This window comes from Schistocerca serialis, chromosome 4 (assembly GCF_023864345.2).
Source record: "Schistocerca serialis cubense isolate TAMUIC-IGC-003099 chromosome 4, iqSchSeri2.2, whole genome shotgun sequence".
Taxonomy (NCBI): domain Eukaryota; kingdom Metazoa; phylum Arthropoda; class Insecta; order Orthoptera; family Acrididae; genus Schistocerca; species Schistocerca serialis.
Genome location: NC_064641.1, coordinates 513,911,880 through 513,939,823, shown reverse-complemented (window position 1 = coordinate 513,939,823; position 27,944 = coordinate 513,911,880). Strand labels below are relative to the sequence as shown.

Sequence of the window (27,944 nt, the reverse complement as noted above, 5' to 3'; positions counted from 1 at the left end):
CTTCAAATCAGTACATTACATAATTTCCAAAGATCTTCTTGTATGTTTAACAAGAAAAGTTATTTCTCTTTCCCCAGCTTAAAAAAATAACTAACTGATATAACTTCATTAGGCAATGAGTGATTTATTCTTGTTCCAGATTTAAAGAATATTTATTCACAAAAGTTATTTGGTTCTGTTTTGCATATGCGAATGCATTGGAATTCCTGTTCTGTGTTCTTTACCACTCCAGAGAAAACAAATTTATGCCTCATTTGTTTGGCTCTTTGTGAACAATTTTATGCTTGTTTCAGTGGTACCCATGTGTTCTTTTAAACATACTGAGGTGACAAAAGTCATAGGATACCTCCTAAATTCATGTCAGAACTCCTTTTACCCAGCATAGTGCAGCAACTCTACATGGCATGGGCGCAACAAATCATTAAAAATCCAATGCAGAAATATTGAGCCATCTGCCACTGTAGCCGTCCATAAATATGATATTGTTGATGGTGCAGGATTTTGTGCACAAGCTGAATTACATCCCATAAATGTTTGATGGGGTTCTGTATGTGGTTCACTTGCAAGCCTCTGGTCCTGCATTCATAGATTTAAGTTTGGAGTGTGTAGTATGAGATGACTCACAGCCCTCCCCTTATTTCCAATCCACAATGATGAGTTGCAACACAATCTTTACATGAGAACACTTTATTCCATATTACATTACAAGTTCACAATGTGATATTCAATAGTAGCTCACAAGGTCCCTGCTGCAATGTCTCCAGACTGCCTGAGGCATCTGCTTGTCAGTACCTGCATGAACAAAGGACCTGGAAAGTCCAGTTATGAACACACAAAATTACAATATTTCGCAACAGGGAGCAGATTATACTAGACAGACTGACCTGTCTGGTTTACAAAATGCCGCTAGATGACACTTGGAGTGGCAAGTGAGTTACGGGTAACTCACTCAGCGGATTTGTGTTGGGTGCACCATTAACATCAAATTTTTCCACACTGTCTTAACGGATACATTAGTCGTATGTCCCACATTGATTTATATTGTTATTTTGTGCAGTGTTTGTTGTTTGTTAGCACTGGCAGCTCTAAGCAAATGCCACTGCTCTCGGTCATGAAGTGAAAGCTGTCGGCCACTGTGTTACCCGTGGTGAGAGGCTATACTTGAAATTTGATATTCTCGGCACACTCTTGACACTGCGGATCTCTGAATATTGAATCGCTGGGGCTGTGTGGCCGAGCGGTTCTAGGCACTTCAGTCTGGAACCACGCGACTGATACGGTCGCAGGTTCGAATCCTGCCTTGGGCATGGATGTGTGCGATGTTCTTAGGTTTGTTAGTTTTAAATAGTTCGGGCATGGATGTGTGCAATGTTCTCAGGTTTGTTAGTTTTAAGTAGTTCTAAGTTCTAGAGGACTGGTGACTGCAGATGTTAAGTCTCATAGTGCTCAGAGCCATTTGAACGATTTGAATATTGAATTCCCTAATAATATCCAGAATGGAATATCGATGCGTCTGGCAATGACAACCATTCCACATTCAAAGACTGTTAATTCCCGTCTATGGCCGCAATCACATCGAAAACCTTTTCACATGAATCACCTGAATACAAATGACATCTCCGACAATGCACTGCCCTTTTATACCTCGTGTACACAATATTACTGCTATCTGTATATGTGCATATTTCTGTATCAAGACTTTTGTCACCTTAGTGTATATACAGTGCAAGCTGAGACATAGACAGACAATTTACATGCAAAAGAGTTTTCTTTTGTACACACTTGGTGCCCTGAATTATATGAATCACTCAAAGAGAATAAATAAATAAATATGTGTACCCACTTGTGTCCTTTGGTTCTTTGGAGTTTTTCATAACACAAGATCCACATGTAAACTTGCAGACAACAGATTTGTTTTTGTTATCGTATATTTTTAGTGGCAATGTGTCACCATTTCTCAGATCCTGTATTTGTCCTTCTCAGCTACTGTATTTGTTAGTAGCCCAGCCAATCCTTGTCTGTAATAATAAATCTCTGGATAAATTCATGTTTCTTGCAGGAAAAGTGATGTAAAGAGTAAGTAATATAAAAATTTTATGCCTTCATCGCAAGATCTTTTTATTAATAAAAATAATTGATTTTAATGTCTCACAGACCATTTACAGATATAAAACATTTGACTGTGAATAGCATGTGAATGTAAACTACAGCATCATAAACAGGAGACGAAGCACAGTCTGCTGCTTAAAGAACTGCAGTTCACATTAGCATGCTATATGTAACCAAGCATTTTATATTTGACAACAGTACATAAGGCATTGAACCCAGTCATATGTTAATAAAAATAATTTGCAACTGAGACAGAAAAATTTTATATTATGAACTGTTTTATGGTGCTACATCTCGGTAATTATCTCACTATTTTGATCTAACAATTTTGATCACACACATGTTCTTTTGCGTTGCAATGTGCTTTTTTGGCTGCAGTCTTCAGTTGAGGTTGTTGTTGTTGTTGTTGTGGTCTTCAGTCCTGAGACTGGTTTGATGCAGCTCTCCATCTACTCTATCCTGTGCAAGATTCTTCATCTCCCAGTACCTACTCCAAACTACATCCTTCTGAATCTGCTTAGTGTATTCATCTCTTGGTCTCCCTCTATGATTTTTACCCTCCACGCTGCCCTCCAATACTAAATTGGTGATCGTTAGATGCCTCAGAACATGTCCTACCAACCGATCCCTTTTTCTAGTCAAGTTGTGTCACAAACTTCTCTTCTCCCCAATCCTATTCGATACCTCCTCATTAGTTATGTGATCTACCCATCTAATCTTCAGCATTCTTCTGTAGCACCACATTTTGAAAGCTTCTATTCTCTTCTTGTCTAAACTATTTATCGTCCATGTTTCACTTCCATACATGGCTACACTCCATACAAATACTTTCAGAAACGTCTTCCTTGCCATTGCCAGTCTACATTTTATATCCTCTCTACTTCAACCATCATCAGTTATTTTGCTCCCCAAATAGCAAAACTCCTTTACTACTTCAAGTGTCTCATTTCCTAATCTATTTCTCTCAGCATCACCCGACTTAATTCGACTACATTCCATTATCCTCGTTTTGCTTTTGTTGATGTTCATCTTATATCCTCCTTTCAAGACGCTTTCCATTCCGTTCAACTGCTCTTCCAAGTCCTTTGCTGTCTCTGACAGAATTACAATGTCATCGGCGAACCTCAAAGTTTTTATTTCTTCTCCATGGATTTTAATACCTACTTCGAATTTTTCTTTTGTTTCCTTTACTGCTTGCTCAATATACAGATTGAATAACATCAGGGAGAGGCTACAACCCTGTCTTACTCCCTTCCCAACCACTGCTTCCCTTTCATGTCCCTCGACTCTTATAACTGCCATCTGGTTCCTGTACAAATTGTAAATAGCCTTTCGCTCCCTGTATTTTACCCCTGCGACCTTCAGAATTTGAAAGAGAGTATTCCAGTCAACATTGTCAAAAACTTTCTCTAAGTCTACAAATGCTAGAAATGTAGGTTGCCTTTCCTTAATCTTTCTTCTAAGATAAGTCGTAGGGTCAGTATTGCCTCACATGTTCCAATATTTCTACGGAATCCAAACTGATCTTCCCCAAGGTCGGCTTCTACTAGTTTTTCCATTCATCTATAAAGAATTCGCGTCAGTATTTTGCAGCCGTGACTTAATTAAACTGATAGTTTCTTCAGTTCAGGTATTCATTGCAAATGCTGAAGCTTCTTACCATTTTGATGATTTCTTATATAATTTCTTAAATAATCTTCTGCTGATCATTTCTTCAGTTTTAATTTTTTGACCTTAATGATTCATTGCATAATCATTGCAGATATATGGCTTCCATTAATTTTGTATTTTTACACATGACATTTCGAAATTTTCAAAGCGATGTATTGCATTTACTAAGAATGGCCTATTGTAATATCACTGAAGTGTGATTGCAGACAACTGAAACATACTGAGGAAAGACACACGAGGTGGTGGTTGGTGGGGGGAGATAAATTAAATATCCCATTTTTCTACGAAGTTCCTGTTAGATATTATATGATGGGAAGGCAGTATTTACATTGTGAATCACTCTCTTCATGACCGTGCAAAATGTACATGTATTCCGAAAGCTACCATATGGTCTGTGGCAGAGGTAAAATCTTTTGCATATGCATACCAGGCATGACATTTGTAATATATAATTGCCTTTTTCTGTTACTGGCATCTTTTGATGATTTATAAATGTTAATATTATTAATGTAAAACTTATGCAAGTATGTCGGTTATTATGAAACAGGTTTCTTCATTAATCTATTCCCAGTGGGCTTGTTATAGTAATCAAACATTTTACAAATATACTTTATTTTCTGTTATTGAACCTTTTGATCAAGTTCTATCTTGGTTGTATTGATAGTGAGAGGATGTGTGCAAAAAGACTGCTTCAGTTTACCTTTATTTATACTTTGTAGCACAGACGTTTACTAGTTTTTAAACTAATTTACAAAGGAAATAAATTCGTGTTTTTTCTAAGTTGTTGATATCATTGTTGTGGACTTCAGTATGCAGCTCTCCACACCAGTCCATACTGTGCAATCCTCTTCATCTCTGCATAAACAAGGCGGTCTACATCTATTTGAACATGCTTACTGTAGACAAGCCTTGGTCTCCCTGTCTACTTTTGCCTCCCATACTTCCTTTAAAAACCATCTCTAAATCTACAAATGCCACAAATATAGGTTTGTCTTTCTGTAGTTTATCTTCTGAGAAGCCGTATGGTCAGTAGTGCCTTGTAAGTTCCTACATTTCTCTGGAGGACAATCTGATCCTCACCAAAAGTCGTCTTCGCCCAATCTTTTCATTCTTTTTTATATAATATATATCAAGTATTTCGCAGACATGTCCTATTAAACTGATGGTGCGGAAATACTCTCTGTTGACTGGAGTAGGGATAATAACATTCATTTTAAAGTTTGAGAGTATTTTGTCCTGTATAATATATCTTGCCTGCAAGGTGGAGTACTTTTGTAATCATTTGTTCACCTGAAGATCTTCATAATTCTTAGGGAATGTTTTCTACTCCAGTGCTCTGTCAAATTCTTCTCACAATGTTTCATCCTCCGTCTTATCTCCATCTACTTCCTCTTCCCCTCCATAATAATGTTTTCAAGTTTATTTCCTTTGTACATCCATTCTGTTTATTCCTTCCACCTTTCAGCCTTCCCTTCTTTTCTTAGTACTGCCACCTGCACTTTTGAAATTCATGCAAGGGCTTCTCTTTTCACCAAAGATCTCTCTAATTTTTCTGTAGGCAGCATCTATTTTTCCCATAGTCTTTCCTGCTTCACCATTTTACACTCTCTCAGTTTTAGACATCTGTATTTTCTTTTACTTTTTTTCATTTGCAACATTTTTATGTTGACTCTTTTCGTAAGTTAGATTTAATAATTTTTTACCCAAGGATTTCTACTGGGACTTGTCATTTTGCCTATTTGATCCTCCGCAGTCCTCACTATTTCATGTCTCAAAGCTACCTATCACCTTCTGTTGTATTTCTTTTCTGTGTTTGAGTCACTTCATTGCCTAATGCTTCCTTTGAAACTCTCCACAATCATTAGTTCTTTCAGTTTATGGATCCCAGCTCCTTAGTTTCATACCTTTTTGCAATTTCTTCATTTTTAATCTGCAGTTGATAACCAATAAGTTATGGTCAGTGTCTGCATCTGCTTCTAAAAATATTTTGCAATTTAAAATGTGAGTTTGACATCTTTGTCTTACCATTACGTCAGCTATCTGAGATCTTCTGTCATCTCCAGGTCTTCTCCACACATAAAACCTCCTTTCATGATTCTTAAGCCAAATGTTTTCCATGATTGAATTTTGCTCTGAGCAAAATTCTGCCAAGTGGCTTCCTCTTTCAATCTTTCTCACAGTCCCTTTCCCCTGGTAGTTTTCCTTTCTCTTCCTTTATTTTCTGTTGAATTCCTATCCCCCATCACAATTTAAATTGTCTTCTGTCTCAATAAATTGAATAATGTCTTTTATTTCACCATACATTCTTTCAGTCTCTTCATCACCTGAAGACCTAGTAGGCTTATAATCTTGTACTGGTGTGTAAAGTGGCTTTGTGTCTGTCTTGGCTACAGTACTATGTCCACCAAGCTTCACACAGTAGCTCAGCCACATACCATATTCACTATTAGGCTTACTCCTATATTGTGCCGTTCTATAGACACAATAAGGTACTAGCACAGATTTTTACCTAAGTAGTTTAAAACACATTATGTGATTGTCTTCTGGAATGACACATACATTCTGCCAACATTGTTTTCTAATGAATGGCAAGTTAGCTCATTTTAAGTATGTCGGTGTTGCAACAACTAGGTGCAAGGATTACTCTGTGGCAGGTACACCTGAGGGACAAAACTACTGTTATTGAGTGTAGTAAACAGTCTCTTTAAAGCAATTGCTTTACCTCTCTATTTTTATCGTTATTTCATGCTATGCATTCTCTCAAAACATGCACCTTGTATGCTCATTCAGTGGTTAAGACACTGGACTTGTGTTGGAGGAGTGAAATTAAATCCTCATTCAGCCAATATAATTAAGGTTTTCTGCATTTTCCTTTTATCATTCTCATTAAGGCCAGGAAAATGCCTTCAGAACAACTAATGCCGTCATCAGTGCTCAGTATGAAACACAAGGCACAAGTCCAATTTATCTTGTGGATACTATGCGCAGGAGTGGTGGAGCTTACTCTCTGTGCATTACTCCTCATTGCTACAGCCCTACCAGAGCTTCCATCTTACACACCCCACATCTTTGCTATTGGGACACAGAAAATACATTCCTTACATATAGTAAGAAATCCTCCAAGAACAGCGGGTATTTGCATGACAAGATAATCGGTAATGTAGTGTAGATATTAAATAGATTGCTTCCCTTAGCAGCACTCATTCCTCTAGGCAGTAGAAATTGAAGGAAACATTAGGAAAAATAAACAAGCCACACAATCCATCAGTTTTTGCCATTTAGTTCTCAGAAAGTAATACCAAAAAAACAAAGCTACGTAATATTGAACCTGTCAATAGAAACAAACTTTCCAGTGATCTAGTAAACAAAATAAGTTGTCTGGACCTTTCTCAGAGACATAGGTATCAGAGTATATGACTACCTGTCTCATTTACCTAAAATAACGCCAACAGGAAAAGAAAATCAAGTACATTTCACGTAAACTAAAGTTATTTAACTGCTGACCAGTGAATTCGGTTAATGTTGTACTCTAGTGTTAGTGAATATTTCAGTGGTAGTGACACAAGTAATAAGCAAATGTCCAAGGTTTAAATGTCTTTTGAGTGCAGTCAATATACATTCAGTGTCTCCACCACAACACACTGTAGTAAGAAACTGCACACTACTAGATGAATGTCAAAAAAGAGTTGATAACTTATGATAATTGGGCATGTCCAGTAGGAGCAGTGTTTCATAAATGGGCAGACCAGACTATTTTCTGTGTAGTTATAAATCGTAAACATTCTTTGCATCTTGTGCTGAAATACAACTGTAGAACTGCGTTAATATATGGACAACAAGACCTCTTTGATTTTGTTCATACTTACATGAGCCGAAGATCAGTGCACTGAAACAAATTTTCTAAAGCAGTATGATGCAGTTCACAAACAAACTTGAAAAAATCACCAATGTAGATTTGAAGAATTAACACTGTTACGTACAAAACATTTTGAGCATTTATAAGAGCCATCATTAGCCCAGTCGGTAGCATAGCAGAGTAATAATTTTGAAGTTTACGGTTCATTTTTTAATTGTCAAAGAGGAAATGTTAATTAAAACTGATACATAATTTTTAATAAAAATAATTTTGTACAATTTGTCATTGCATGAAAATAAATTAACATTTGATACAGAAACATGAGATGCCTTATTGTCAAACAGAAAAACTGTGTATACCAAGAATACTGTCATGTTTTTTTTTCATCTTTTATCAAATTTTAATTTATTGTGAATACTTGTCTTTTTATGCAGCTAGGAACTAAAAGTAAAAAGATGTTACTTATATTAAATAATTATAATTAATTATTTATTTATTAATTAACATTTCCATGTGAATATAAATATAGAATTCAAGTAAAAGTAAAGAAAAAAATTACTGCTACTGATAGTTAAATCAACAACTCATGATTATAAGGCTTCTATGCTCTCCATTCAGCTCTGTTAAATTCGTCAAGATGTTTTGTACTTAACAGTGCTCCAAAATCTTCAGATGTGATTTTTTTCAAGTTTGTTTGAGAATTGAGCCATCTGCCGTAGATGTCTGGGTACTGACATTCAAGGAAAATCAAAGAGAATTATTCTGTAAGGTCCCCTTGTGAGTACTATTGTTTATGTACAATTTTTTTCAGGTAGTATTGTGCATGATATCCTGCAATATCACACGTTTAGCCTTTATGGTGCTCAGCGATGCTGTCAGAGAGTTGATAGTATTCCACATATATTTTGTCATCATTGCAGTCAAAGCTGATGTGAAACTCGTATAAAAAGGACTAGAAAACTGTAGCAGAAGACAGCAGTACACCTGAACAGTGTTCCACTACAGTGCCAGAAAATTTTTGTCTTTCATTGCTGTGTACACAAATGAGGTGGCATTCTGTCAAATATCACATCTTGTGGTCCACTGTTGGGTGTGCAGCTCATCCAATTCTCTTTGGCCTTCGTCTGTTAGGCACATATCATTGGTGTACAGTGTTGACACCTATGAACTTCAGTTTCACAATAAGGCAAACAACAATCATGGAAGCCATGTTCACAACTTGGTTATGCAACACCCGTGGTGTAAATGAAGCATAGTGATCTCGCATGCAATGTGTATCATTGGCAAGCAATTATAACGAATTTTGACCAATAATTTTCTGTCTTCTCAGTGCATTTTTCTTTGTTCAGTAATTCTAATGAATTAAATGCCATATCCTGCTTTGAATGTCATATAACTTACATGTTTTTGTGAGATTCAGGAAATTTCTACTGCATATGTTTGGAGCTTCTGGTACACATGAGTCTTATACATGTGTGAAAAAAGTCCTGGAACTAAAACACAAAGTGGAACTTTTTTTAAATATTTCTTGTGTATGCAGTTCTACAGTTACAAATTGTATGAAACCCATTGTAATGATATAATGTAATTGGATGGATAAAAAACTCTACTCACCAACTGGAGGCAAGAGAACACACACATAAAAGAAGGTTATACTTATGCTAGCTTTTGAAGCCAGTGGCTCCTCCTCCCAGCAGAGGGTTCGAAGGGGAAGGAAGAGGGGTGAAGGAAAAGGATGGAAGATGTGTAGGAAAAGGTGTAAATTTTGGAAAAGTCACCCAGAACTTCAGATCAGGGGAGACTTACCAGATGGGATGAGAAGGAAAGATGGATTGGTGGAAACTGCACTGGATGAGATTTGAAAACTGAGAGCCTAAAGGTGGAAGACAGGGTAGTATACAACATAGAGATTCTGCAAAAACATCATGCATGAGTTAATTAAAGGGAACAGCTAAGTGCATTGTATGTAACAGAGGTGGAAGGGGAATGGTGAAACATAGACAGATCCGAAAGTGAAAGATGTAGAAAACTTAAACGGAGTGAAAAAGGGAATAGTTACTAAAGAGAAATGCTGAGTTGGAGAAATTAACGTAAATTAAGGCCAGGTGGATGGCAAGAATCAAGGACATGTTGCAGCACTAGTTCCCAACTGCAGACTTCTGAGAAACTGATATTTGGGAAGAACCCAGATGGTGCATGTGGTGAAACAGGCATGTTGTAAAGCATGCTCTGCAACAGGATATTGTGTGTTGCCAATGTACACCTATTGCCTATGCCCATTCATCCTAACTGATAACTTGGTGGTAGTCATGCCAATGTAAAAGGCCAAACAGTGTTTACATAACAGAAGGTATATGATGTGTCGTTTCACAGGCAGCTCTCCCTTTGGTAGTATTATGTCTTTAACATATGTTGCAGGACACAAAACAAGTTGTCAAGTTCAAAGTTGGCCATAAATTAAGGAAAACATTGGTTCCCCACGAAATGCCAGATGTAAAATCGCTATCTTGCAACAGATCAGCAAATAATTGTGGGAGCATATCATATTTAGTAAATTAAAAGAGTATGAGTAGTAGAACAATCAAATAATTAATTGTTCTATTAATCATACTCTTTGATTTCACCATTATTATGTTTTAAGGATACATGCTCATCTTTTATTTACCAACATAAGCCTGTTTTTACTAAATGTTATGTGCTTCCATGATTATTTACTCATCTGTTACAAGATGGTGGTTTACATCTAGCATTTCATGGGGAGCCAATATTTTTCTTCATTCATGGCCAACTTTGAGCCTGACAACATGTTACGTGTCCTGCAACATACGTTAAAGACATAAAATCAAATACTTGAAAATGGCATAAAAGGCCAAAGCCTAGGTTGTACTTAACCAATAAAACAATCAAGTGACAGTGTGTTCCTTTGAAAAATAATCTATGATTGTTGCTCAGCAACATCATAAATGTTTATTCTAGGTGTGGCGGCAAAATCTTAGACAGAACGGATCTCATTTCAGGGCATGATTTTAGGAGGACATGGTTGTGTCAAAGTAGCTGATTAATACATTCAAGACCAGAGTTATACTGAGTGGAAAGTGGTCTGCTCCAAAATTGTTTTTCAGAGGGCTCAGCAGTAGCAGGATTGGATGTGATGGCCTGGCAAATCTGCCACTGAACTAGGCTGGTGGGATAATTACATCCAGCAAAGGATGGTGGTGTATCACAGTAAAGTGTCTGCATCTGAATAAATGTGGTTGCCTTGAATGCCAATGCCGTATGGGAGGGAACGTTTGACATGGAAAGAATGGAAACCATCAAAGTGTAAGTACTGTTGTTTGTTAGTGGGTTTCATGTGGACAAAAGTGTGTAGCTGGCCTTCGGTGAGGACAAGATGAACATGAAGGAAAGTGGCATGGTATTCGGAATAGGACCATGTGAAATTTAATTGGGAGAAGGTATTTAAAGATTCCAGGAATTTTAAAGGTCAGTCTCTCCATGAGTCCAAATGGCAACGATGTCATCAATGTATCTAAACCAAAGCAGGGGCTGAAGGTTTATGGATCCCGGGCCATCACATCCAGTCCTGGTACTGCTGATCCTGCTGGAAAACAACTTTGGAACACACCAATGTCACTCAGTATTACCCAGGTCTTGAATGTAATTAATCAGCTACTCTGACAACTCTGTGACCTCCTAAAATCATGTCTGAGATTTTACCCACCACACCTAGAAACACTTCTTATCACCTTCCCAATCTCCACAATATCCTTGTCAGACCCTATGCTCCTTCTGCACGCATCTCCCTACCTTGTGGCTCCTACCCCTGTGACTGTCCCCACTGTGCAAGACTTGCCGTACGCACCCTCCTACCACCACCTATACCAGCCCTGTAACTGGCAAAACATATACTATAAAAGAGAGAGCCACCTGTGGAACAGCACGTCATATACCAGCTGTTAGTTATGTAAACACTGTTCGGCCTTTTACATTGGCATGACTACCATCAAGTTATCAGTTAGGATGAATGGGCATAGGCAAAGGGGGATGTACACTGGCAACACACAATATCCTGTTGCAGAGTGTTCTCTACAACATGACAGTCGTGACCTTGGTGCCCATTTCACCACACACACCATCTGGATTCTTCCCTCAAATACCAGTTTATCAGAACTTTACAAGTAGGAACTAGGGCTACAACATGTCCTTGATTCTCACCACCCACCTCGCCTTAATTTATGCTAATTTCTTCCATCTCAGCATTTCTTCACAGTAACTACTCCTTTCCATTCCGTTTAGCTTCCTACATCTTTCATTTTCTGACCTGTCTAATTTTTGCCATCCCTCTCCCACCTCAATTACATACAATACACTCTCTGGTTTTCAAGTTTTGCACCGTGCAGTCCCCAACAATCAGTCTTTCCTTCTCATTCCATCTGGTAAGTCTCCCCTGACCTGTGGTTCTGGGTGGCTTTTCTGAAATCCACCCCATTTATTAAACCTCTCCAGTTCTTTTCCTTCACTTCTCTTCTTTCCCTCTCAACCCTTCTGCCAGAAAAAAGAGTGAGTGACTCCAAAAGCTTGCATAAGTATAGCGTTCTTTTATGTGTATGTTCTGCTGCCACCCCTTGGCGTGTAGATTTTTTTATCTATCCAGTTGCATTATATTGTCAAAAATTGATTATTTTTATTGTTACATTGTAATGATAGTTCACCAGAGATGCCTTTCTCCAAAGTGTAATTCCCTTGTTACTGTTTGTAAACAGTGTGAGTGTACAAATCTCAAATGCAGAGCTCTCAAGGAATGCAAACACAGATCCAAATTACTACAGGAATTTTTACACAGTTGATTTTCTGGGATTTTGCTGAGCTAAAAGTGAAATCTGTGACCTGATATTCAAACGACGACTCTGAAATGCATCATAATAAAGGCTGTGCAATGTGTCATAATTGATAATTGAGTAATTAAAGTTTCACACTTTTTTTGTTGTTTTTATTTATTTATAGTGTGTGGTGAGGATTTTTTAAAGGGGAGGGTGCAAGAAAGAAAAAATAAGAGAAGGACAAATAATAATACCCAACTAGAAGAATTGGAAAGGCGAAAGTATTTCAATGAGAATGAGAATCTACTAAGTCACTTAAAAATAAACTACAGTGTACAATTATTTTATATCAGGCGTTGATAGATAACAAATCAGGCATCATAAAATGCATTCACTGTTCATAACATTGACTGGAAAAGTGAACAGTAATGTTTATAGCAGCACACTCACAAGTTGTACTAATTAACAATTCTACCTTGCCATTTGCTACATGTGTACAAACATTAGGTTGGTTGTAGATAACCGCGAAAGTAATTACGACATTCATTTAATGTAATTGCGTTTCTAATGGACCTCCTTTTTTTGAAAGTATAGTTGTAAAAGAGTTCTCTGTTGGTGTAGCAGAGCTCAAATGAGACATTAACTCAACAGGCACATTATCTTCATTTGCTAATCAAGTAACTATTTTTTCTGTATTTATTGGACATTCATGAGCAGCTGAATAAGACACTTATGTGCCATGGTATTGGGGAGCCATCCCAATTCATGACCACTCAATTGCTGCTGGCAACTCAACAGGGGAGGATTCAAGTGGGGTCCAAAATTCACACATCTCACTCAATGGTATTCAAAGTATGCTCAGTAAAATTGAGATCATGTGCTCTAGTGGCCCATCAAGCACTCTTAGTGTTTTTGGAGCATTCCTTAAACCATTTTGGAGTGTTGCCTTGATAATGTACAGGTGGCCTGCAGTGTGCTAAAAGTGAACAAACGGATGAACATAATCACATAGTAGGCTCCTGTGTCACTCATCAGTGAATGATGATGTCATACAAGTCAGATAACCTGTTTCCTCCTGTGTAAACATTTCCCCAGTTTGAATACCTCTACCATCTGCCTGAATGGTGCTCTTTTGATAACAGAATGTATTGCTTTGTGTGTTTTTTTGACGTATGCTCATCTCATATCACAGAGCAACTGAAATCTTCCAGTGCTTCAAATCTTCCAGTGCTTCAAGCATCCAAAGCAGTGTAGCAATATGATCACAATAATGTATGTCTCCTTTGACAAGCAGCGATCAGATGTATACTCGTGGTGTGGGAGCTTCTGTACCCCATAGCAAGGACCGCTCACCTGTTATCATCCTGCATTGAATGTGTGAGTAATTCTCTGCACTGTGGCCTGCCTGTCCACTGTTACAATAATTGACTGCAACCCTTTGAGTCTTCTGTTGTTACCAAGTAAATTACTGTGTGAGAAGATACTTGGAATTCTTTCATATGAAAGAAAATTTGGTGCATGTTGCATAATTTGTGACAAAAGTAATTGGGCCATATTCTGTTTTTCCTAAAACATTAGTTAATCTGAACGCAAATACTTTCTTACATACTCATTCCCAATACTGAAATATTTATGACACTCGTGTAATATCAGATACCAATTTTTTGCAACAAAAAGAAAAATAATAACGAATACAATAATACAGAATATAAATAATGAAAGGAGTAATGGTTACAATAAGCAGAATATTTGAGGCATTGAATCATCAGTAGGCACATAAATATGACTGAGAATTTTTCATGATGAATAAATCCACTCCAGTTCTTCTTGACCAATCCTTTATTTGGATAAAATCGTACTTATGAGCCAGGTTTCAATATGATCTCATCTTCAGGCACTTGATTGCTTACAAGAAAGTCGTACCAATCATGTAAAAAGTCCAGCAAATTTATCAAGTAGCTTTCAAGTGATGCATGAAAAGAAAGTCGTACCAATCATGTAAAAAGTCCAGCAAATTTATCAAGTAGCTTTCAAGTGATGCATGAAAAGGTTCTCTGAGTCAACCAGTACCACACCGGGTGAAGGAGACCACATAAGTGCCCAGCCTACCACGTATTGTGGAAGCCCAACAAGATCGGTAAACAGACTGTTGTGCAAACCGAAATGAGATTCCTGTGTACACATATTTGCCAGAGAGCGGGCACCACCGAACTGGCGTATATGTGTACACAAGAGTCTCATTTCGATTCGTGCAGCAGTCTTTTTACTGATCTTGCTAGGCTCCCACGATATGTGGCAGGCTGGGCACCTACATGGCCCCATGTAATCTGTGCAGTATTGGTTGACTCAGAGAAACTTCATGCGTCACTCGTGCAGGATCTCACATGCTACTTGACAAAATTTGCTGGATTGTTTTTACATGACTGGTGCAACTTTCTCGAGCGCTATCACGTGTCTTAAGATGAGATTTACATACTGAAACCCAGATCGTGTGTACGATTTTATCCAAATAAAGTATTAGCCAAGTACAACTGGAGCAGATTTATTTATTAAGAAAAATTTTAACAACAGTTGTGGAAGTCCCACAAAGAGTGTATTAAGGCTGAGATTATTGCTAGCTTTTGGGTGAATCTGTCTTGAGAGTTAGAGTGTCTCACACACACACACACACACACACACACACACACACACAACAGCTTTCTCAACAAATAGACCTTCAATCAGTTGAGATGCTTTAAAATGAAACTTCAGCACTTTGTGTTAATTTGGAGTCCACATGTATACCGGAGAATATTAATCATACCGTGTAGGCTTTCACAGCCGGTGTTGTCTTCAGTTAAAAATTCCGGGCTGAGAGGTGTGGTCAATGCATAAAATTTCCACCTAACATTTTGTCTCCATCTGCGGGAGACATCTTCTCAGGTCGTCCGGCTACTGCCACTGAGGCTCCAGTACTCTCGCATTTATAGAGGGCACCACCATCCATCACGTGATGTCGACGGTAAGTCTATCTTTGGAAGGCGTCATCATTCTCGATTAAGAGTAATTGATTGTCATTCTGCTGGCGCAACGTCGACATCCATATTTTGTCCAGCTTTAAAACTTCCTCTTTTCTATTAAAATTACTATGGTGTTTGTGAATCTCTATTGCTTCTCTATACATGCGTGCATGATAATGGGATGTTCGTGCTAAAATGCTTGTCTCATTAAATTTAATTTCGTGGTTCCCATCTCGAAAAACATGCTCAGCTACGGCTGATTTTTCGATGTGTCCTAAGCGACATTTTCTTTTATGTTCGGCTAAGCGGGTGTTTACACTTCTTTTCGTTGTTCCAAAATATACTTGTCCACAACTGCATGGAATTTTGTATACCCCAGGTGTTGCTAGGGGGTGTCAGGCATCTTTTGCAGTTCTTAAATATTCCTTAATCTTCTTGGTGGGTCTGAAGATGGTTTCTATATACGCTGGGCCACAACGTATATAGAAAGAACAATAACACGGATCGATACCTCAACAAGGAATCAAACCATCATCCTACGCAAAGAAGAGGTGTCATGAAAACCTTGGTGGACAGAGCCAGCTTACTTGCAAGATGAACTTAATCACTTACGGTCAGCCTTAATGAAAAACGTATATACCAGCAAGGAAATTGATCGAGCCCTCCATCAAAGAAGAAAAGAATCCAGAAGTCCAGAGCAACAACGGTCACCTACTGGAAAAGTTTTCCGACCATTCATTAATAAAGTCACAGACCATATTGGGAAAGTTCTGGCCAAGTATGGGATTGAAACCATCTTCAGACCCACCAAGAAGATTAAGGAATATTTAAGAAATGCAAAAGATGCCCGACACCCCCTAGCAACACCTGGGGTGCACAAAATTCTTTGCAGTTGTGGACAAGTATATATTGGAGCAGCGAAAAGAAGTGTAAACACCAGCTTAGCCGAACATAAAAGAAACTGTCGCTTAGGACACATCGAAAAATCGGCTGTAGCTGAGCGTGTTTTTCGAGATGGGAACCATGAAATTAAATTTAATGAAACAAGCGTTTTAGCACGAACATCCCATTATCATGTGCGCACGTATAGAGAAGCAATAGAGATTCACAAACACCATAATTTTAATAGAAAAGAGGAAGTTTTAAAGTTGGACAAAATATGGATCTCGACGTTCCCCCAGCAGAATGACAATCGATTACTCTTAATCGAGAATGATGACGCCTTCCAAAGATAGGCATACCGTCAACATCACATGATGGATGGTGGTGCCCTCTATGCGCTCTATAAATGCAAGAGTACCTGGAATTTTTAACATCAGGAGAATATTGTTTAGCTTCAGTATGAGATCATATTTAGGTTCAAGGTGAGAAACTCTGAATAATGAATACTATTTATATCTTCTGTATCTAAGTCTCTTCTTTTCATTTCTTATTTTAAGCAATATGAAATTACATTCATTCACATCTCACCAGAAAATTAGAACTACTATCCATATCTCTCTAGTTGTATCAATTCTTTACATAAATAGTTTTAATATAAATTAATAAGTCCATTAAATATGACAATTAATGAATGTTTTGCTACACATGAAACACTGCAGAATAGCTGTTTGTTCTGTTAAATGTGTGCACCCATTTGTAAGTGAACACATGACATGATGATTCTGTAGACTTGTCCATTGCTTAATCGAAAATGTAAGTAATCAGATAGTTCTTTGTCTTCTACTCATGAAGGAACAATATTTTTGTATAAGTAAACATTTCTTTGTTGTTATTCTGTTTTCACATCAGTCACTGCATAATTGTAATACTTGTTTCTGTGAAACCATATGTGTACTTTTTCTTGATTGTAATTTTTGTTTGTTTGAAACTGTACAATTCTTCCTAGCAGTGTCAAGACATTCGTTTAGCTGCAGGATAAGTTAAAATACAACTTCAAAAGTTGAAGCCATGAAGTTGCCATTTGCTGCCTATATTTAACAATCATAGTTCTGTTTTTCTCATAATAAAGGTTTGTTTGTCATTTTCTGTATCTGGTATCCTTAACTCTTTAAATATTATTTCTCATTCTTGTGTCATATCCCACAGTTAATAGATAAATAAATGTGGACACCTGTACATATTTCCAGAAAAAAAAACTTATTAGGTTACCTTCCAAAGTTAATGTTAAATAATTTCTGGCATAATTTTGTCCTTAAATTTGTCAACATTGCATGAATAACTCATCTTAAAGCTCTTTCACAAAGAAAGTTTCTTTTACATCTGAATGTAGACTTCACTTAAACATTCCCTCCAGATAGCACATTTTCCTCACTTGCTAAGTGATTTGTGTTCAAAAAGATGTGTAGTAGATATGAACCTGCCAGTCTTAGTAAGAGGCTGGTAAATATTCTTAATGGTTTTCCAGGTAAGTAACTAGTTATTCTTTGTAGAATTACTGTTTTATATAGGTACGAATGTTACCGTTTTATGGGCTAGTTCTGAAAATGTAATCATAGTTGGATCTGTAGAGCTCCTATGTAGCGTACTGTCATGTATTATTCCACTTCTTGGTTAACATCGTGCTGGGAGGCTTTTACACTACACATCACTGTATAATGCTGTGGTTCATTATCAAGAATTTTGTAAATATTAGCCTCCAAGTAAAGGAAAGCAAAATTCAACATCTGTCCAGGATAGTTTGATGAATGTGTTTCAATTGCAAATGGATTTTTGGCTTACCTGAAACAGCAGTTGGTCCTTCAAAGTTCACGTTGATGGTAATGGATTTCTGGGAACAGCTGTACACATAGTGGAAACTCCTGACACAGTCATCTTTAGGAATAGCATTCAGTTGGGTTGTAACATTATGTTGCACTTGAGTTGTAACATTACATCAGATCTCCAAAAAGTCCAAGGGAGACAAGTCTGTGGAGTAGGGTGGCTGATTAGGTGACACAACTCCCCCAGGAACTGCTGTTCTGGAAAGGCAGTGTGTGGCCAGACAATTCCGTGGAGCAATGTCCATCCAGTTGCCTTCTTTGGCATACGGGGGTGTACCCACTTCATCTGTTACAGCAGACAGTTCAGTATTTCCAAATAGGAAATGGTATTTATCATGGTGCCCTCAGAGAGGAATTCTTTATGAGTGGGACCCTCAGACCCGAAGAACACCTTGAGCAGAACCTCTCACTATGCACCTTCTGGTTTTTCAATGACTCTGCTCCTTCTTGTTTTTTGGTGACCCAGGACCTGTCAGGACTTACTATGACACTTGCCTTCAAGGTGTTGCTTGTGACGGTGGTTTGGGTCTCAATCTGCCAGGCTGATGAGGTCTCCAGAGGCATTAAGTCAAAGTGGTGTTTGTTCCAGTGTCAAAGTGGGGAATGAGGTAACAGAAAGCTTGCATTTAACCAAATCCTGGTGGCTATGAAGTGAGCTGTCTCATGACTGATTCCCTCTTCCCATACTATCATTCATACTGTCACATGACTATCCTGGAACAAAAGTTCTTTCGCTTTCTGTATGTTTTTCAGAGTGTGTGGGAAGTTGCATGCCAGCCAGTTCAGGGGGCGCCTTCCAGGGTGTCTCACTCTTCTTGGAAGCATTTAAACCACTCATAAACATACTTGAAGGTGATAGCATGTCCTTTGTAAACTGTTGTCTAATTTTCCTTGTTTGCTAATTTTCCAAGTCTCAGACAGTACAGCATATTTGTTCGCTAATCCATTTTCCATTTCAACTGCTTGCACTTCACCTTCACTGTACATTGTGCTGCTTACACAAAAACACATGCACAGTGCCATTGCGAACATTTTCAGAAATGTCTTAACCTGTCCAGTACAGGGTTTGGCAGTGGCACACGTGAGCTGTATGACACCATTCACCAAACTTCCTGGACAGAGGTTGTGTAATAATGGAAATACTGTGACACAGAGACCCTTCAGTTTATATAACCTCATTACATTTCTTCATTGTCCACTTATAAGAAAAAGGAAACAAAGAGAAGCACATTTCGAAAGACTTGACAAACGGTAAATGGAACTAGCAAATCTCCTACATGGATACAGCGAAGTGTATCTTTCATATGATGGGATCCTGGTTCTGTATCAATACTGGTTACTGCAGTAGATGCTTTGTTGGGTACAGTTTTGAAATATAAAATAATACAAAAAGGCAAAAATCACCTGTTGCCTTTACTGGCTGCTAAATTCCTCTCCAACTCAATATTGCTACTAAAACAACTGAATTTAACAATTGGTGGTATAAAGTACATGGTTGCAATTTCATTTACTAACTGATATGCTAAACAAAACACACACACACACACACACACACACAAGAACAGAAAGAAGCTTTTACTGAGTACAGTGTCAGGCACATCTGCTCTAACAAGTCTCATGATGAACTGACAGACTTAGATATAGATGTTTCGGGTGAACAAACATTTAAGGAGCGGAGAGAGTGAGGGAGAGGAGGTAGATGTAGAGTAAATGAAATAGTGTTTAGTGCTTCTTTTTCATCAGCAGTTACAATGATGGTGAATGCAGCTGTCAAAACATGAGTACTACACGAATTATTGAATCTAATATATTAAGTAGTTTAGAAAGAAATTTTAAGATAGGTAGTGAGGCTTTGTATAGAATAGGAAGTGTGTCAGAATGACACACAATCACAGTGTTTTTAATAGTTATACCTGAGACTTAATAAATCTGAGTGAAATTCAGGCATAGAAAATAAGATGGAGATGGTTATTTAGTCAAGTATATGTTATTACATCAGAAAGGAAGTAATTCCTAAACGCACAGTGCTTAAGAGAAAATAAGCCTGAAGTTTATTCAGATATATCTGCTAAAAAAGAAAGGTCTTAAGATTTGTGCTGCAGGTGGAAGTTCAGAAAATCCATTACATGTGTCATGTCTATCATTGCCAGTGTTTATTTGTGATTTTTCTAGATAAAATCAGCTATTTACTTAGCTTTTTTGCACATGTTAGTACTTGTATACCACTGTGACATGTTTTATACTTCTATACCCAAGATTAATTATTTTATTTCATATAGAGATAAATTTTTGGAAGCTGCAAATTGCATAAACAGCATTGTTTCCCTGAAAGTATAATTTTGATCAAATAGTCAATAGCAGGGGAAAATAAAAAATAGCAAAAGTTTAATAAACAGTATCTAATGTTGCTTTCTTCCTATGTTCTATGAGTGTATGTTAATACAACTTGTAGATATGAGGTAACATTCGTTCCATGAAAGTAATTTTAGAAAATGTTTTCTGCTGTTTGTAACATTTTCTCGCAATGACTAACGCACACAATATTATTTTGTATTTGATGCAATACAGTTTTGCTCCTGAGATATATTACTAAAAATTCTTGTTGCAGTTACCATGTGCCCTCCACCAATACAGCAGCCTCCTGAAAAGAAACCTGAGCCCCTTCAGGTTCTTAGTGAGATGCTTCCAAAAGATCTGGATCCCATTTCTCCAGAAAGTGATACCTTCAAAGATGATGACGATGATGTTGATAATGATAATGATGATGAAGAAGAAGAAGATGAAGAATTGGATAATAATGATGATGGACTAGATAAGAGTAAAGTTACTGAAGAAGAAGAATCATCTCCACCATTTGAACCAATAGAAAGAATACATTCAAACCATGATTCAAATGACAGCAATTTGTCTGATATATCAGGTCTCAGTAGCGAAGACAGTCAGATTTCCGACATTTCATTTTCTGACAGTAAAAAAGACGTGTCTGTTCCAAAATGTCCAGTGTCAGATGTAGTAAGCCAGGATAGCCAACTGTCCAAAGTATCATCTAACAGCAGATTATCTATGGAGTTTTCAGATGAGCAGAAGGAGTCTTCGAAAATACTTGCTAATGACAACAAAGAGGGGGCTTTTTCCCAAATTTCAGAAGATTCTTTGAAACAAAAATTTGAAGGAATTGCTTCGTTTTCACAACAACATGTTTTTAGCCATTCACCTCATGTGACAGAAGAACATCAGGATAAAAGTAAAGATGTGCAGATAAATGAAGAAGTGCTCAGGAACAAACACTCACAAAGCAACACAGAAAGCATTGTTAATAAATTACAAAAGTGTGAATTTGATTTTGCTGATTCAGCTAGCATTCAGACAGAAGAGACACCAAAAAACAGTATTGATGAAAATGACTCCCAATCACAGCTTTATGCAGGAATGGAATCATGCAATGTAAGTGAAGCAGAGGTCTCAGCTGCAAAACCTAAATCTAAAATGGCAATTTTTTCTTCTATTTTTAAAGACAATAAAATTGAAAATCAGGATAATCTTACAAATAAATCTGGAAATGATTACAGTTGGGATGATAATCTGAATAGTAATTATGACTCTCTTGAGGTTTCTGAACAGAGCAGTATGGTGGAAAAACATACTGATAATTTTGGCGAAGATAATGTTAATGAAATATATTGTAGTGAAGGAAATCCTATCACTCCAACACTATCTGATATCAAACAAAAAAACATAGTTCCTGCAAACAGTACAAGTGTTAACTTTAAGAATGAAGATACAGAAACATTTTTGCTAAAAGATAATTCACTTGATGGGTACAGTAAAATGGACCACATTGACATCAAAAGTGACACACAATTTGAGACAGACACTGACACAAAAGACAGCCAGTCCCTTCAAGGTATCCATCATTATGATAGTATCCAAGAATCATTTAACACAAATGACTCTCAGCTACTAATTGGAAAATTCAAAGAACATGAAGGGGAAGCTAAAAGTATTACCTCCATGGGTATCCCACCCGGGGATGAAACAAAAGATAATAAACAGTTTATTAAAGAAGGACACAATACAAAACAACTTAAATGTGAAGCTGAGACTAAAAGTGAAACAGATATGTCACACGATAGAAGTAGCAGTCTTGAAGAAGTTTCTTCAAGAAAAGAAAATATTAAAGAACCACATAGAGAACAGGGAAAGAAAGAACACTGCAAAGATAATTCTCAGAGTGACAGACACACAAAGGATGGGACCAAAGAACGTTCAAGATCTGAAAAGGAAATTACCAAAGATCGAAGCCGACATGACAAACTTCCAAAAGATAGTAGCAAGGAACATATGAAACATGATGACAGAAAGTCAAAAGAAGGAACTAAGGATCACTCCAAGCGTGATGACAGCAGAGAAAGAAACAAGCAAAATGAGAGAAAAGAACGGAGTAAAAGAGATGACAAAGAAATAAATAAAGATAAACACAAACATGAGGAAAGAAGTGACAGAGAACGTTCAAGACATGACTCTAAATCAGAGAAAGAAAAGATAAGGGATCACTCTCGCCATGATGAGAAAAATGACAGAAACACGTATAAAGATCGAAAGGAAGCAGGTAAAGATAGCTCAAGGAGAGAGAAGTCTAGAGAGGATAAGTCTAGCAAAACATCAGAGAAAGATAAAGGGAAGCAGGAAGAAAAAAGCGACAAATACAAAACTAAAATAGATGAAAAATCCAAGAGTGAAAAGGAGAAGGCAAGAAATGAAAACTCATCCTCAAAACTGACTCATCAGGACGCAGAACAGAAAGAAAAACATAAATCAGATAGCAAACGAAGTAAAGATAAATATAAAAGTGATAAAACTAAGCATGTCTCTGATGGGAAGCCTAGAAAATCTAATGATGACAAACCAGAAAAAGAAATAACTAACAAAGAAGACCAAAAAGAAAAGATGAGAGATCAATCTAAAACTGAGTCTGGCGAAAGTGCAGAAAAATCACATAAAGACAAACAAAGAATTCATGAAAAGAATGAAAAAGATAGGAAAGGTCATGATAAGAGCAGGGAAAGCAGTAGTAGCAGTAGCAGCAGAAAATCTGATAAGAAAGGCGAAAACAAATCACAAAAAAATGAAAATAAAGATAAAGAGAAAAAGAAGGAAAACAAGAGCAAAAGTGCACCGGATGATCATTTTGTTCACAGAGACAAAAATTCAGAAGACCGTAGGTCGACTGATAGAGACAGCAATGGTACTTCATGTGATAAGTCCCAGGGAAAGAGTACAGAATCTCAGTCTTCACAAAAACAAGAGAAGAAAAGCAGTAGGCATAGTGGCACTGGAAAAACAGAAGGTGGTGTCACTGAATCACAAGATACAAATGCAAAATCTGAAGAGTGCAATGAAGATGACTCCCCTTCAAAATCACCAGAGTCATCTCCATCTTCCTTACTTCCATTAAAAAAACGACCTCTCCATCAGCATTCTGAGAGCGAAGAGGAGTTAGATGAGTATTCATGTAGCAATGACTCTGGAAAATTGGTACTGAAGTTAAAAAAACCAAAAATTGCTGCAAACATTTTTGAGATCAAGAAAATAATGCAGCTACGAAAATCAATGGCCAAGATAGAAAATCGAAACAGATATCACAATGGTAAGCACAGTGAAATAAAGGATCGGAGGGGGAAACAGCAGAATGATACTGAAATCTTAGGCACAGCTGGTGTTAAAGAAGGAGAATTGCAGTCCTCTGATCCAGTGGGTTTCCAGGTTTCAGAGTGTGAAGATGCATTGACAAATGATGAAGATAAATTGGTGTCTCAGGAAGGTATACCACTGCCAGCAAAAGAAACCGTACTGCAGAATGTGAAGCAAAATACTCATATGCATACAGACAATGAGACAGTTCCAAGTAGTGTTTTCAAGCCTGAAGAAGAAGATTCTCCTAGTGAAGACAGTGATGACCATGATAACAGTGATGTAGATGGTGATCTCACACATTTTGAACAAGCGTCAGCACAACAGACAGAAAATCTTGCAGCTTATATAAGAACTTATGAAGAAAACCTTTATTCAAATCCTATTTGTTTCACAGATTGTAGTGACAGTGATAATGAAGAAACATCAACCTCTCACTCACTTTCACATTTGAAGTGTAAAGTTGTTAAGGAAATAGTTGACAAATATGTGCGTCAGCATTTTGGGTTTGATAGTGACCTTACTGTTTCTGTAACAGAAGCAAATAGTGCTGCTAAAACATTGAGATCTGAAGACATCACTGGTGAAACAAATGACATTCCTACATTGTCTAAATCTAAAACAAATACTGGAAAGGATGTACCAGGTGGAATTCCTAAAAAATCAAGAACAGCAATTGACAGTTCAGGCACAGCTTATTATGAAACAAACAAGAACATTGTAGATAACAGCCAGAGTTCCTCTGAACTTAATCATGCCAAGTTTGATGCTAGTGCAACAAGCAAGAAACTACCCAAAGGCTATGTTCTGGAGTGGGTTCCTATGGCTACCACAGATATAGATAGTAGTGACAATAATGCAGTACATTCTCACAAAAGGCATTTTAAAAGAAATGGTGGTGGTAGTGGTAAAACAAAATCTACTGGGAACATATACAAGCAAATAAATACGGAACAAAAGGCAGAAGCATGTGTTGATAAAATACCATCTGCACCATCAGAAAGTGCTCTCGAACGAGTTTCAGCACCTGAAGTACGTGAGACTCCACATCTCAATTCTGAGCCTGATAACTCACATGCTGTGAACTGCACTCCCAGCAACGGTCCAGATAATCGTTATGTAATTGCAGACTCTGATGAGGATGAATATGTTGGAGATGAAAAGTCTAATGTAGACAACAACATTGACAAAAGCAGTTCAGATGATGAGAAAGTACCACTATCTGCTGATTTAATTTTCCATTCTCTGAGAGACTTGATGCTAGAGAGTGGTATGCAGAAACAGATTTCACCAGAAAAAGTTATTGGCATAACAGAAAACCTGCCTAAACCTGCGTCAGAACCAAGACGCAACTTGTTAGGTCGCAGTAGACGACCTGGACTTGGCAGACCTGCTCCTGGAAAAGGTGTAGTAGTGGACAACAGTAACAGTCGGACATCTACACCTGATTTTGTCATGCCACTGAGTCCCGAGAGTGATGTATCAGCATCATCTGGAGAACAGAACAAAAAAATAGTGGACAACAGAGGTTAGTTTCAGTATCCTATCACATATCTGTAGCTGATATTTTTCAAACATTTATAATAATTGCTCTTTTACAAAAGTTTGTTTTTTGACATTACAGAAGCAGGAAACATAGGAGACGGTGATGTGGATACTGTGAATTTGAACCAAGAGGAGTCTGAAAGCAAAAGAACACTGAGGTAGATTTCAGTTTGACTAGCAGCATTAAGCTTTACATATCTGTGAAATGTACAGAGAGACCACGTATACAATTTTTCTATAAGCTTTCATTCTTGCTTTCTATTTAGGAGTGCCACAACAACTTATCGTGGCCAACGGTACAGCAGTGATGAATTGTATAAACCAAGGCCACTTTTCAATGTAACTTCAAGGCGTGCCAAATCAAAACAACAGTCCCCACCACTACCTGAAGGTGAGATAACAATGGTAACATTCTCATTAGCCTGTATGCCAGTTCTACGTAGTTTTGATTTTCCAAAACTGAATAATTGGACAAATCTATTGAGTTGCTCCATTTTTACTGTTGAAAAATATACCTATGAAAGTTCATTGCAAAATAAGGTCATTTTGTATATTTAGTGAGCTAATTGACTGTTTGGCCTGGATTGACACAAATGCTGTCAAATTTTAAGTAACATATACTACTGTACAGAGGTTAATACATACAATACACCTTGTTCTTGAATTCCTCCACCTGTCTGTGCTACGTAGTAAATTGCATCTATATTGAGTAATTTGAGAAGAGAACTTGCAGAATGCATACAGAAAATATGAAAAGCACCTACTTACCTCTTAGGAAACTTTGTGAGCAAGTAAGGGATCAACAGAAATGAATCTTCAGCTTTCACAACTAGAAATTCCTGTGTGAAAAGCTCAAGAAAAATATTTAGAGATTTAGCAGTGATTTTTCCCCCCTGATACTTTGAGTGTTTCTCCACGGATGTACACAACTTTTTCCTTTTCATATGTGTGCCCCAATGCACTACTTCTTTGCCTTGTGGAGGAATTCCTTGTTGTGAGAGCTCAAGATTAATATTCTTTAATTACTTTTTTCTGTAAATTTCATGCCAGCTGTTCTAGTAATGGCGAAGTTTAAGTAAGTATATTTTATCTACCAAAAGTATTATTTATATATTTTACTTTTCATTTGTAACTTTAATCATATTTTGTGAAAATATTTGTTCCACTATACCTGAGTATATATTTTGCATTTGGATATGCTTCTTTACAGTTTGTTCCTTTGTTTCCAGAAGTGACAGTGAAGAAGCGTCGGTCAACTGTTGAAGGATGTGAATCCTCTCATTCTGAAAAAGGCACATACAGATGATTAACAACTGGGTTTGAATGAGTTTTTATCCCTCAGATTCCTATTAAAACCAGGGTGAAAACTCACACATTGTGTACTTAAACTGTATATTAGAGGACATGACAAATGTAAAAAGGTTATGAGTAAGACAGTGCAAGAGTTTGTATTGTACATAGTATACATATAGTAATAAAAGACTGTAGATTCTGCAGACTCAAGTGCAAGGTGAACAGAATTGGACTGGATGTATGGAAAGAATTCCTAGAAAAACCGAGATTACAGTTACAGTAGTTATAAAAACTCAGTGTATTGAATGTTTAGTCTTTCAAATCAGTAGCAATTTGAACACTAAGAAATTCAAGAATATTGACTGATGTACAGAACTCTATCTTTCAGTTGCAATTCTACTTACTTTGTATAAATAATTCTTATTTATATACTTTTGCAATGTGTCTACATTCATTTCAAAAGTTGGCACACCAGCATAGTTTCATACCACCAATGTTACCATTTTTGTTTTATTAGCTGTGATAATTTGTACAGCAAGAAATTTGCAGTTTTTACATTTATGACTGTGTAAAATTTAAATTTTACAGTACAGACTTTATGTTCATGGAATTCCTGTGTTTTCATTTCCGAAAAACATGTTGTTTCTGTTTTTATGCAACTGCAGGTTCAGTGACATTTGATTATACTCTCTTCTTTTTTTTTTTTTTTTTTTTTTCTTTTTTTACAAAAAATAATAAGATGAAAATATATTGTCACGATAATAACTGGTATGTACTTAATCAACAAAATAAAATTGTAATTTTTTAAGATATATCAGTAATATTTTGTGTTTGATATTTTAGTTACCATTTTCCGTAGTTCCCAATCAACAATTCTGGTCAAAGATAATATTAGCATCAACCAAAAGTTAAGCTAGTAATCTCATTTATGGTGTTACAAGCAAACAATTCAGTCTGATACTTGCTGGTGTGTATGTGTGTGTGTGTGTGGGGGGGGGGGGGGGGGGGGGTGATCGAATGGACATACACACACAGTAATTTTTACGGCCAAGTCATTATCTCACAACAGACTCTCTTGCTTTCCTAAATACTTTACGTGTGTGCCAGGACTGTTGGTCAATCAGTTAAATTGAAATTAACAAATGGTATGCACAACAGCAGCAACCACTATTGTTTCAGATGATACCCTTGCCTACAA

General features: G+C 37.1%; 1 protein-coding gene across 1 annotated transcript in view; it reads left to right on the top strand.

The window, feature by feature from the left end:
• Positions 1–27,429, top strand: part of LOC126475242 (biorientation of chromosomes in cell division protein 1-like 1) — a 90,679-nt gene extending 63,250 nt beyond the window's left edge. The window contains exons 4-7 of the mRNA XM_050102932.1: positions 20,826–25,436; positions 25,533–25,611; positions 25,720–25,844; positions 26,683–27,429. Of these exons, the coding sequence (XP_049958889.1) occupies positions 20,826–25,436; positions 25,533–25,611; positions 25,720–25,844; positions 26,683–26,759 (4,892 nt within the window). The 3' untranslated portion in view covers positions 26,760–27,429. The remainder of the gene's footprint in view (positions 1–20,825; positions 25,437–25,532; positions 25,612–25,719; positions 25,845–26,682) is intronic.
• Positions 27,430–27,944: the final 515 nt, after the last annotated feature.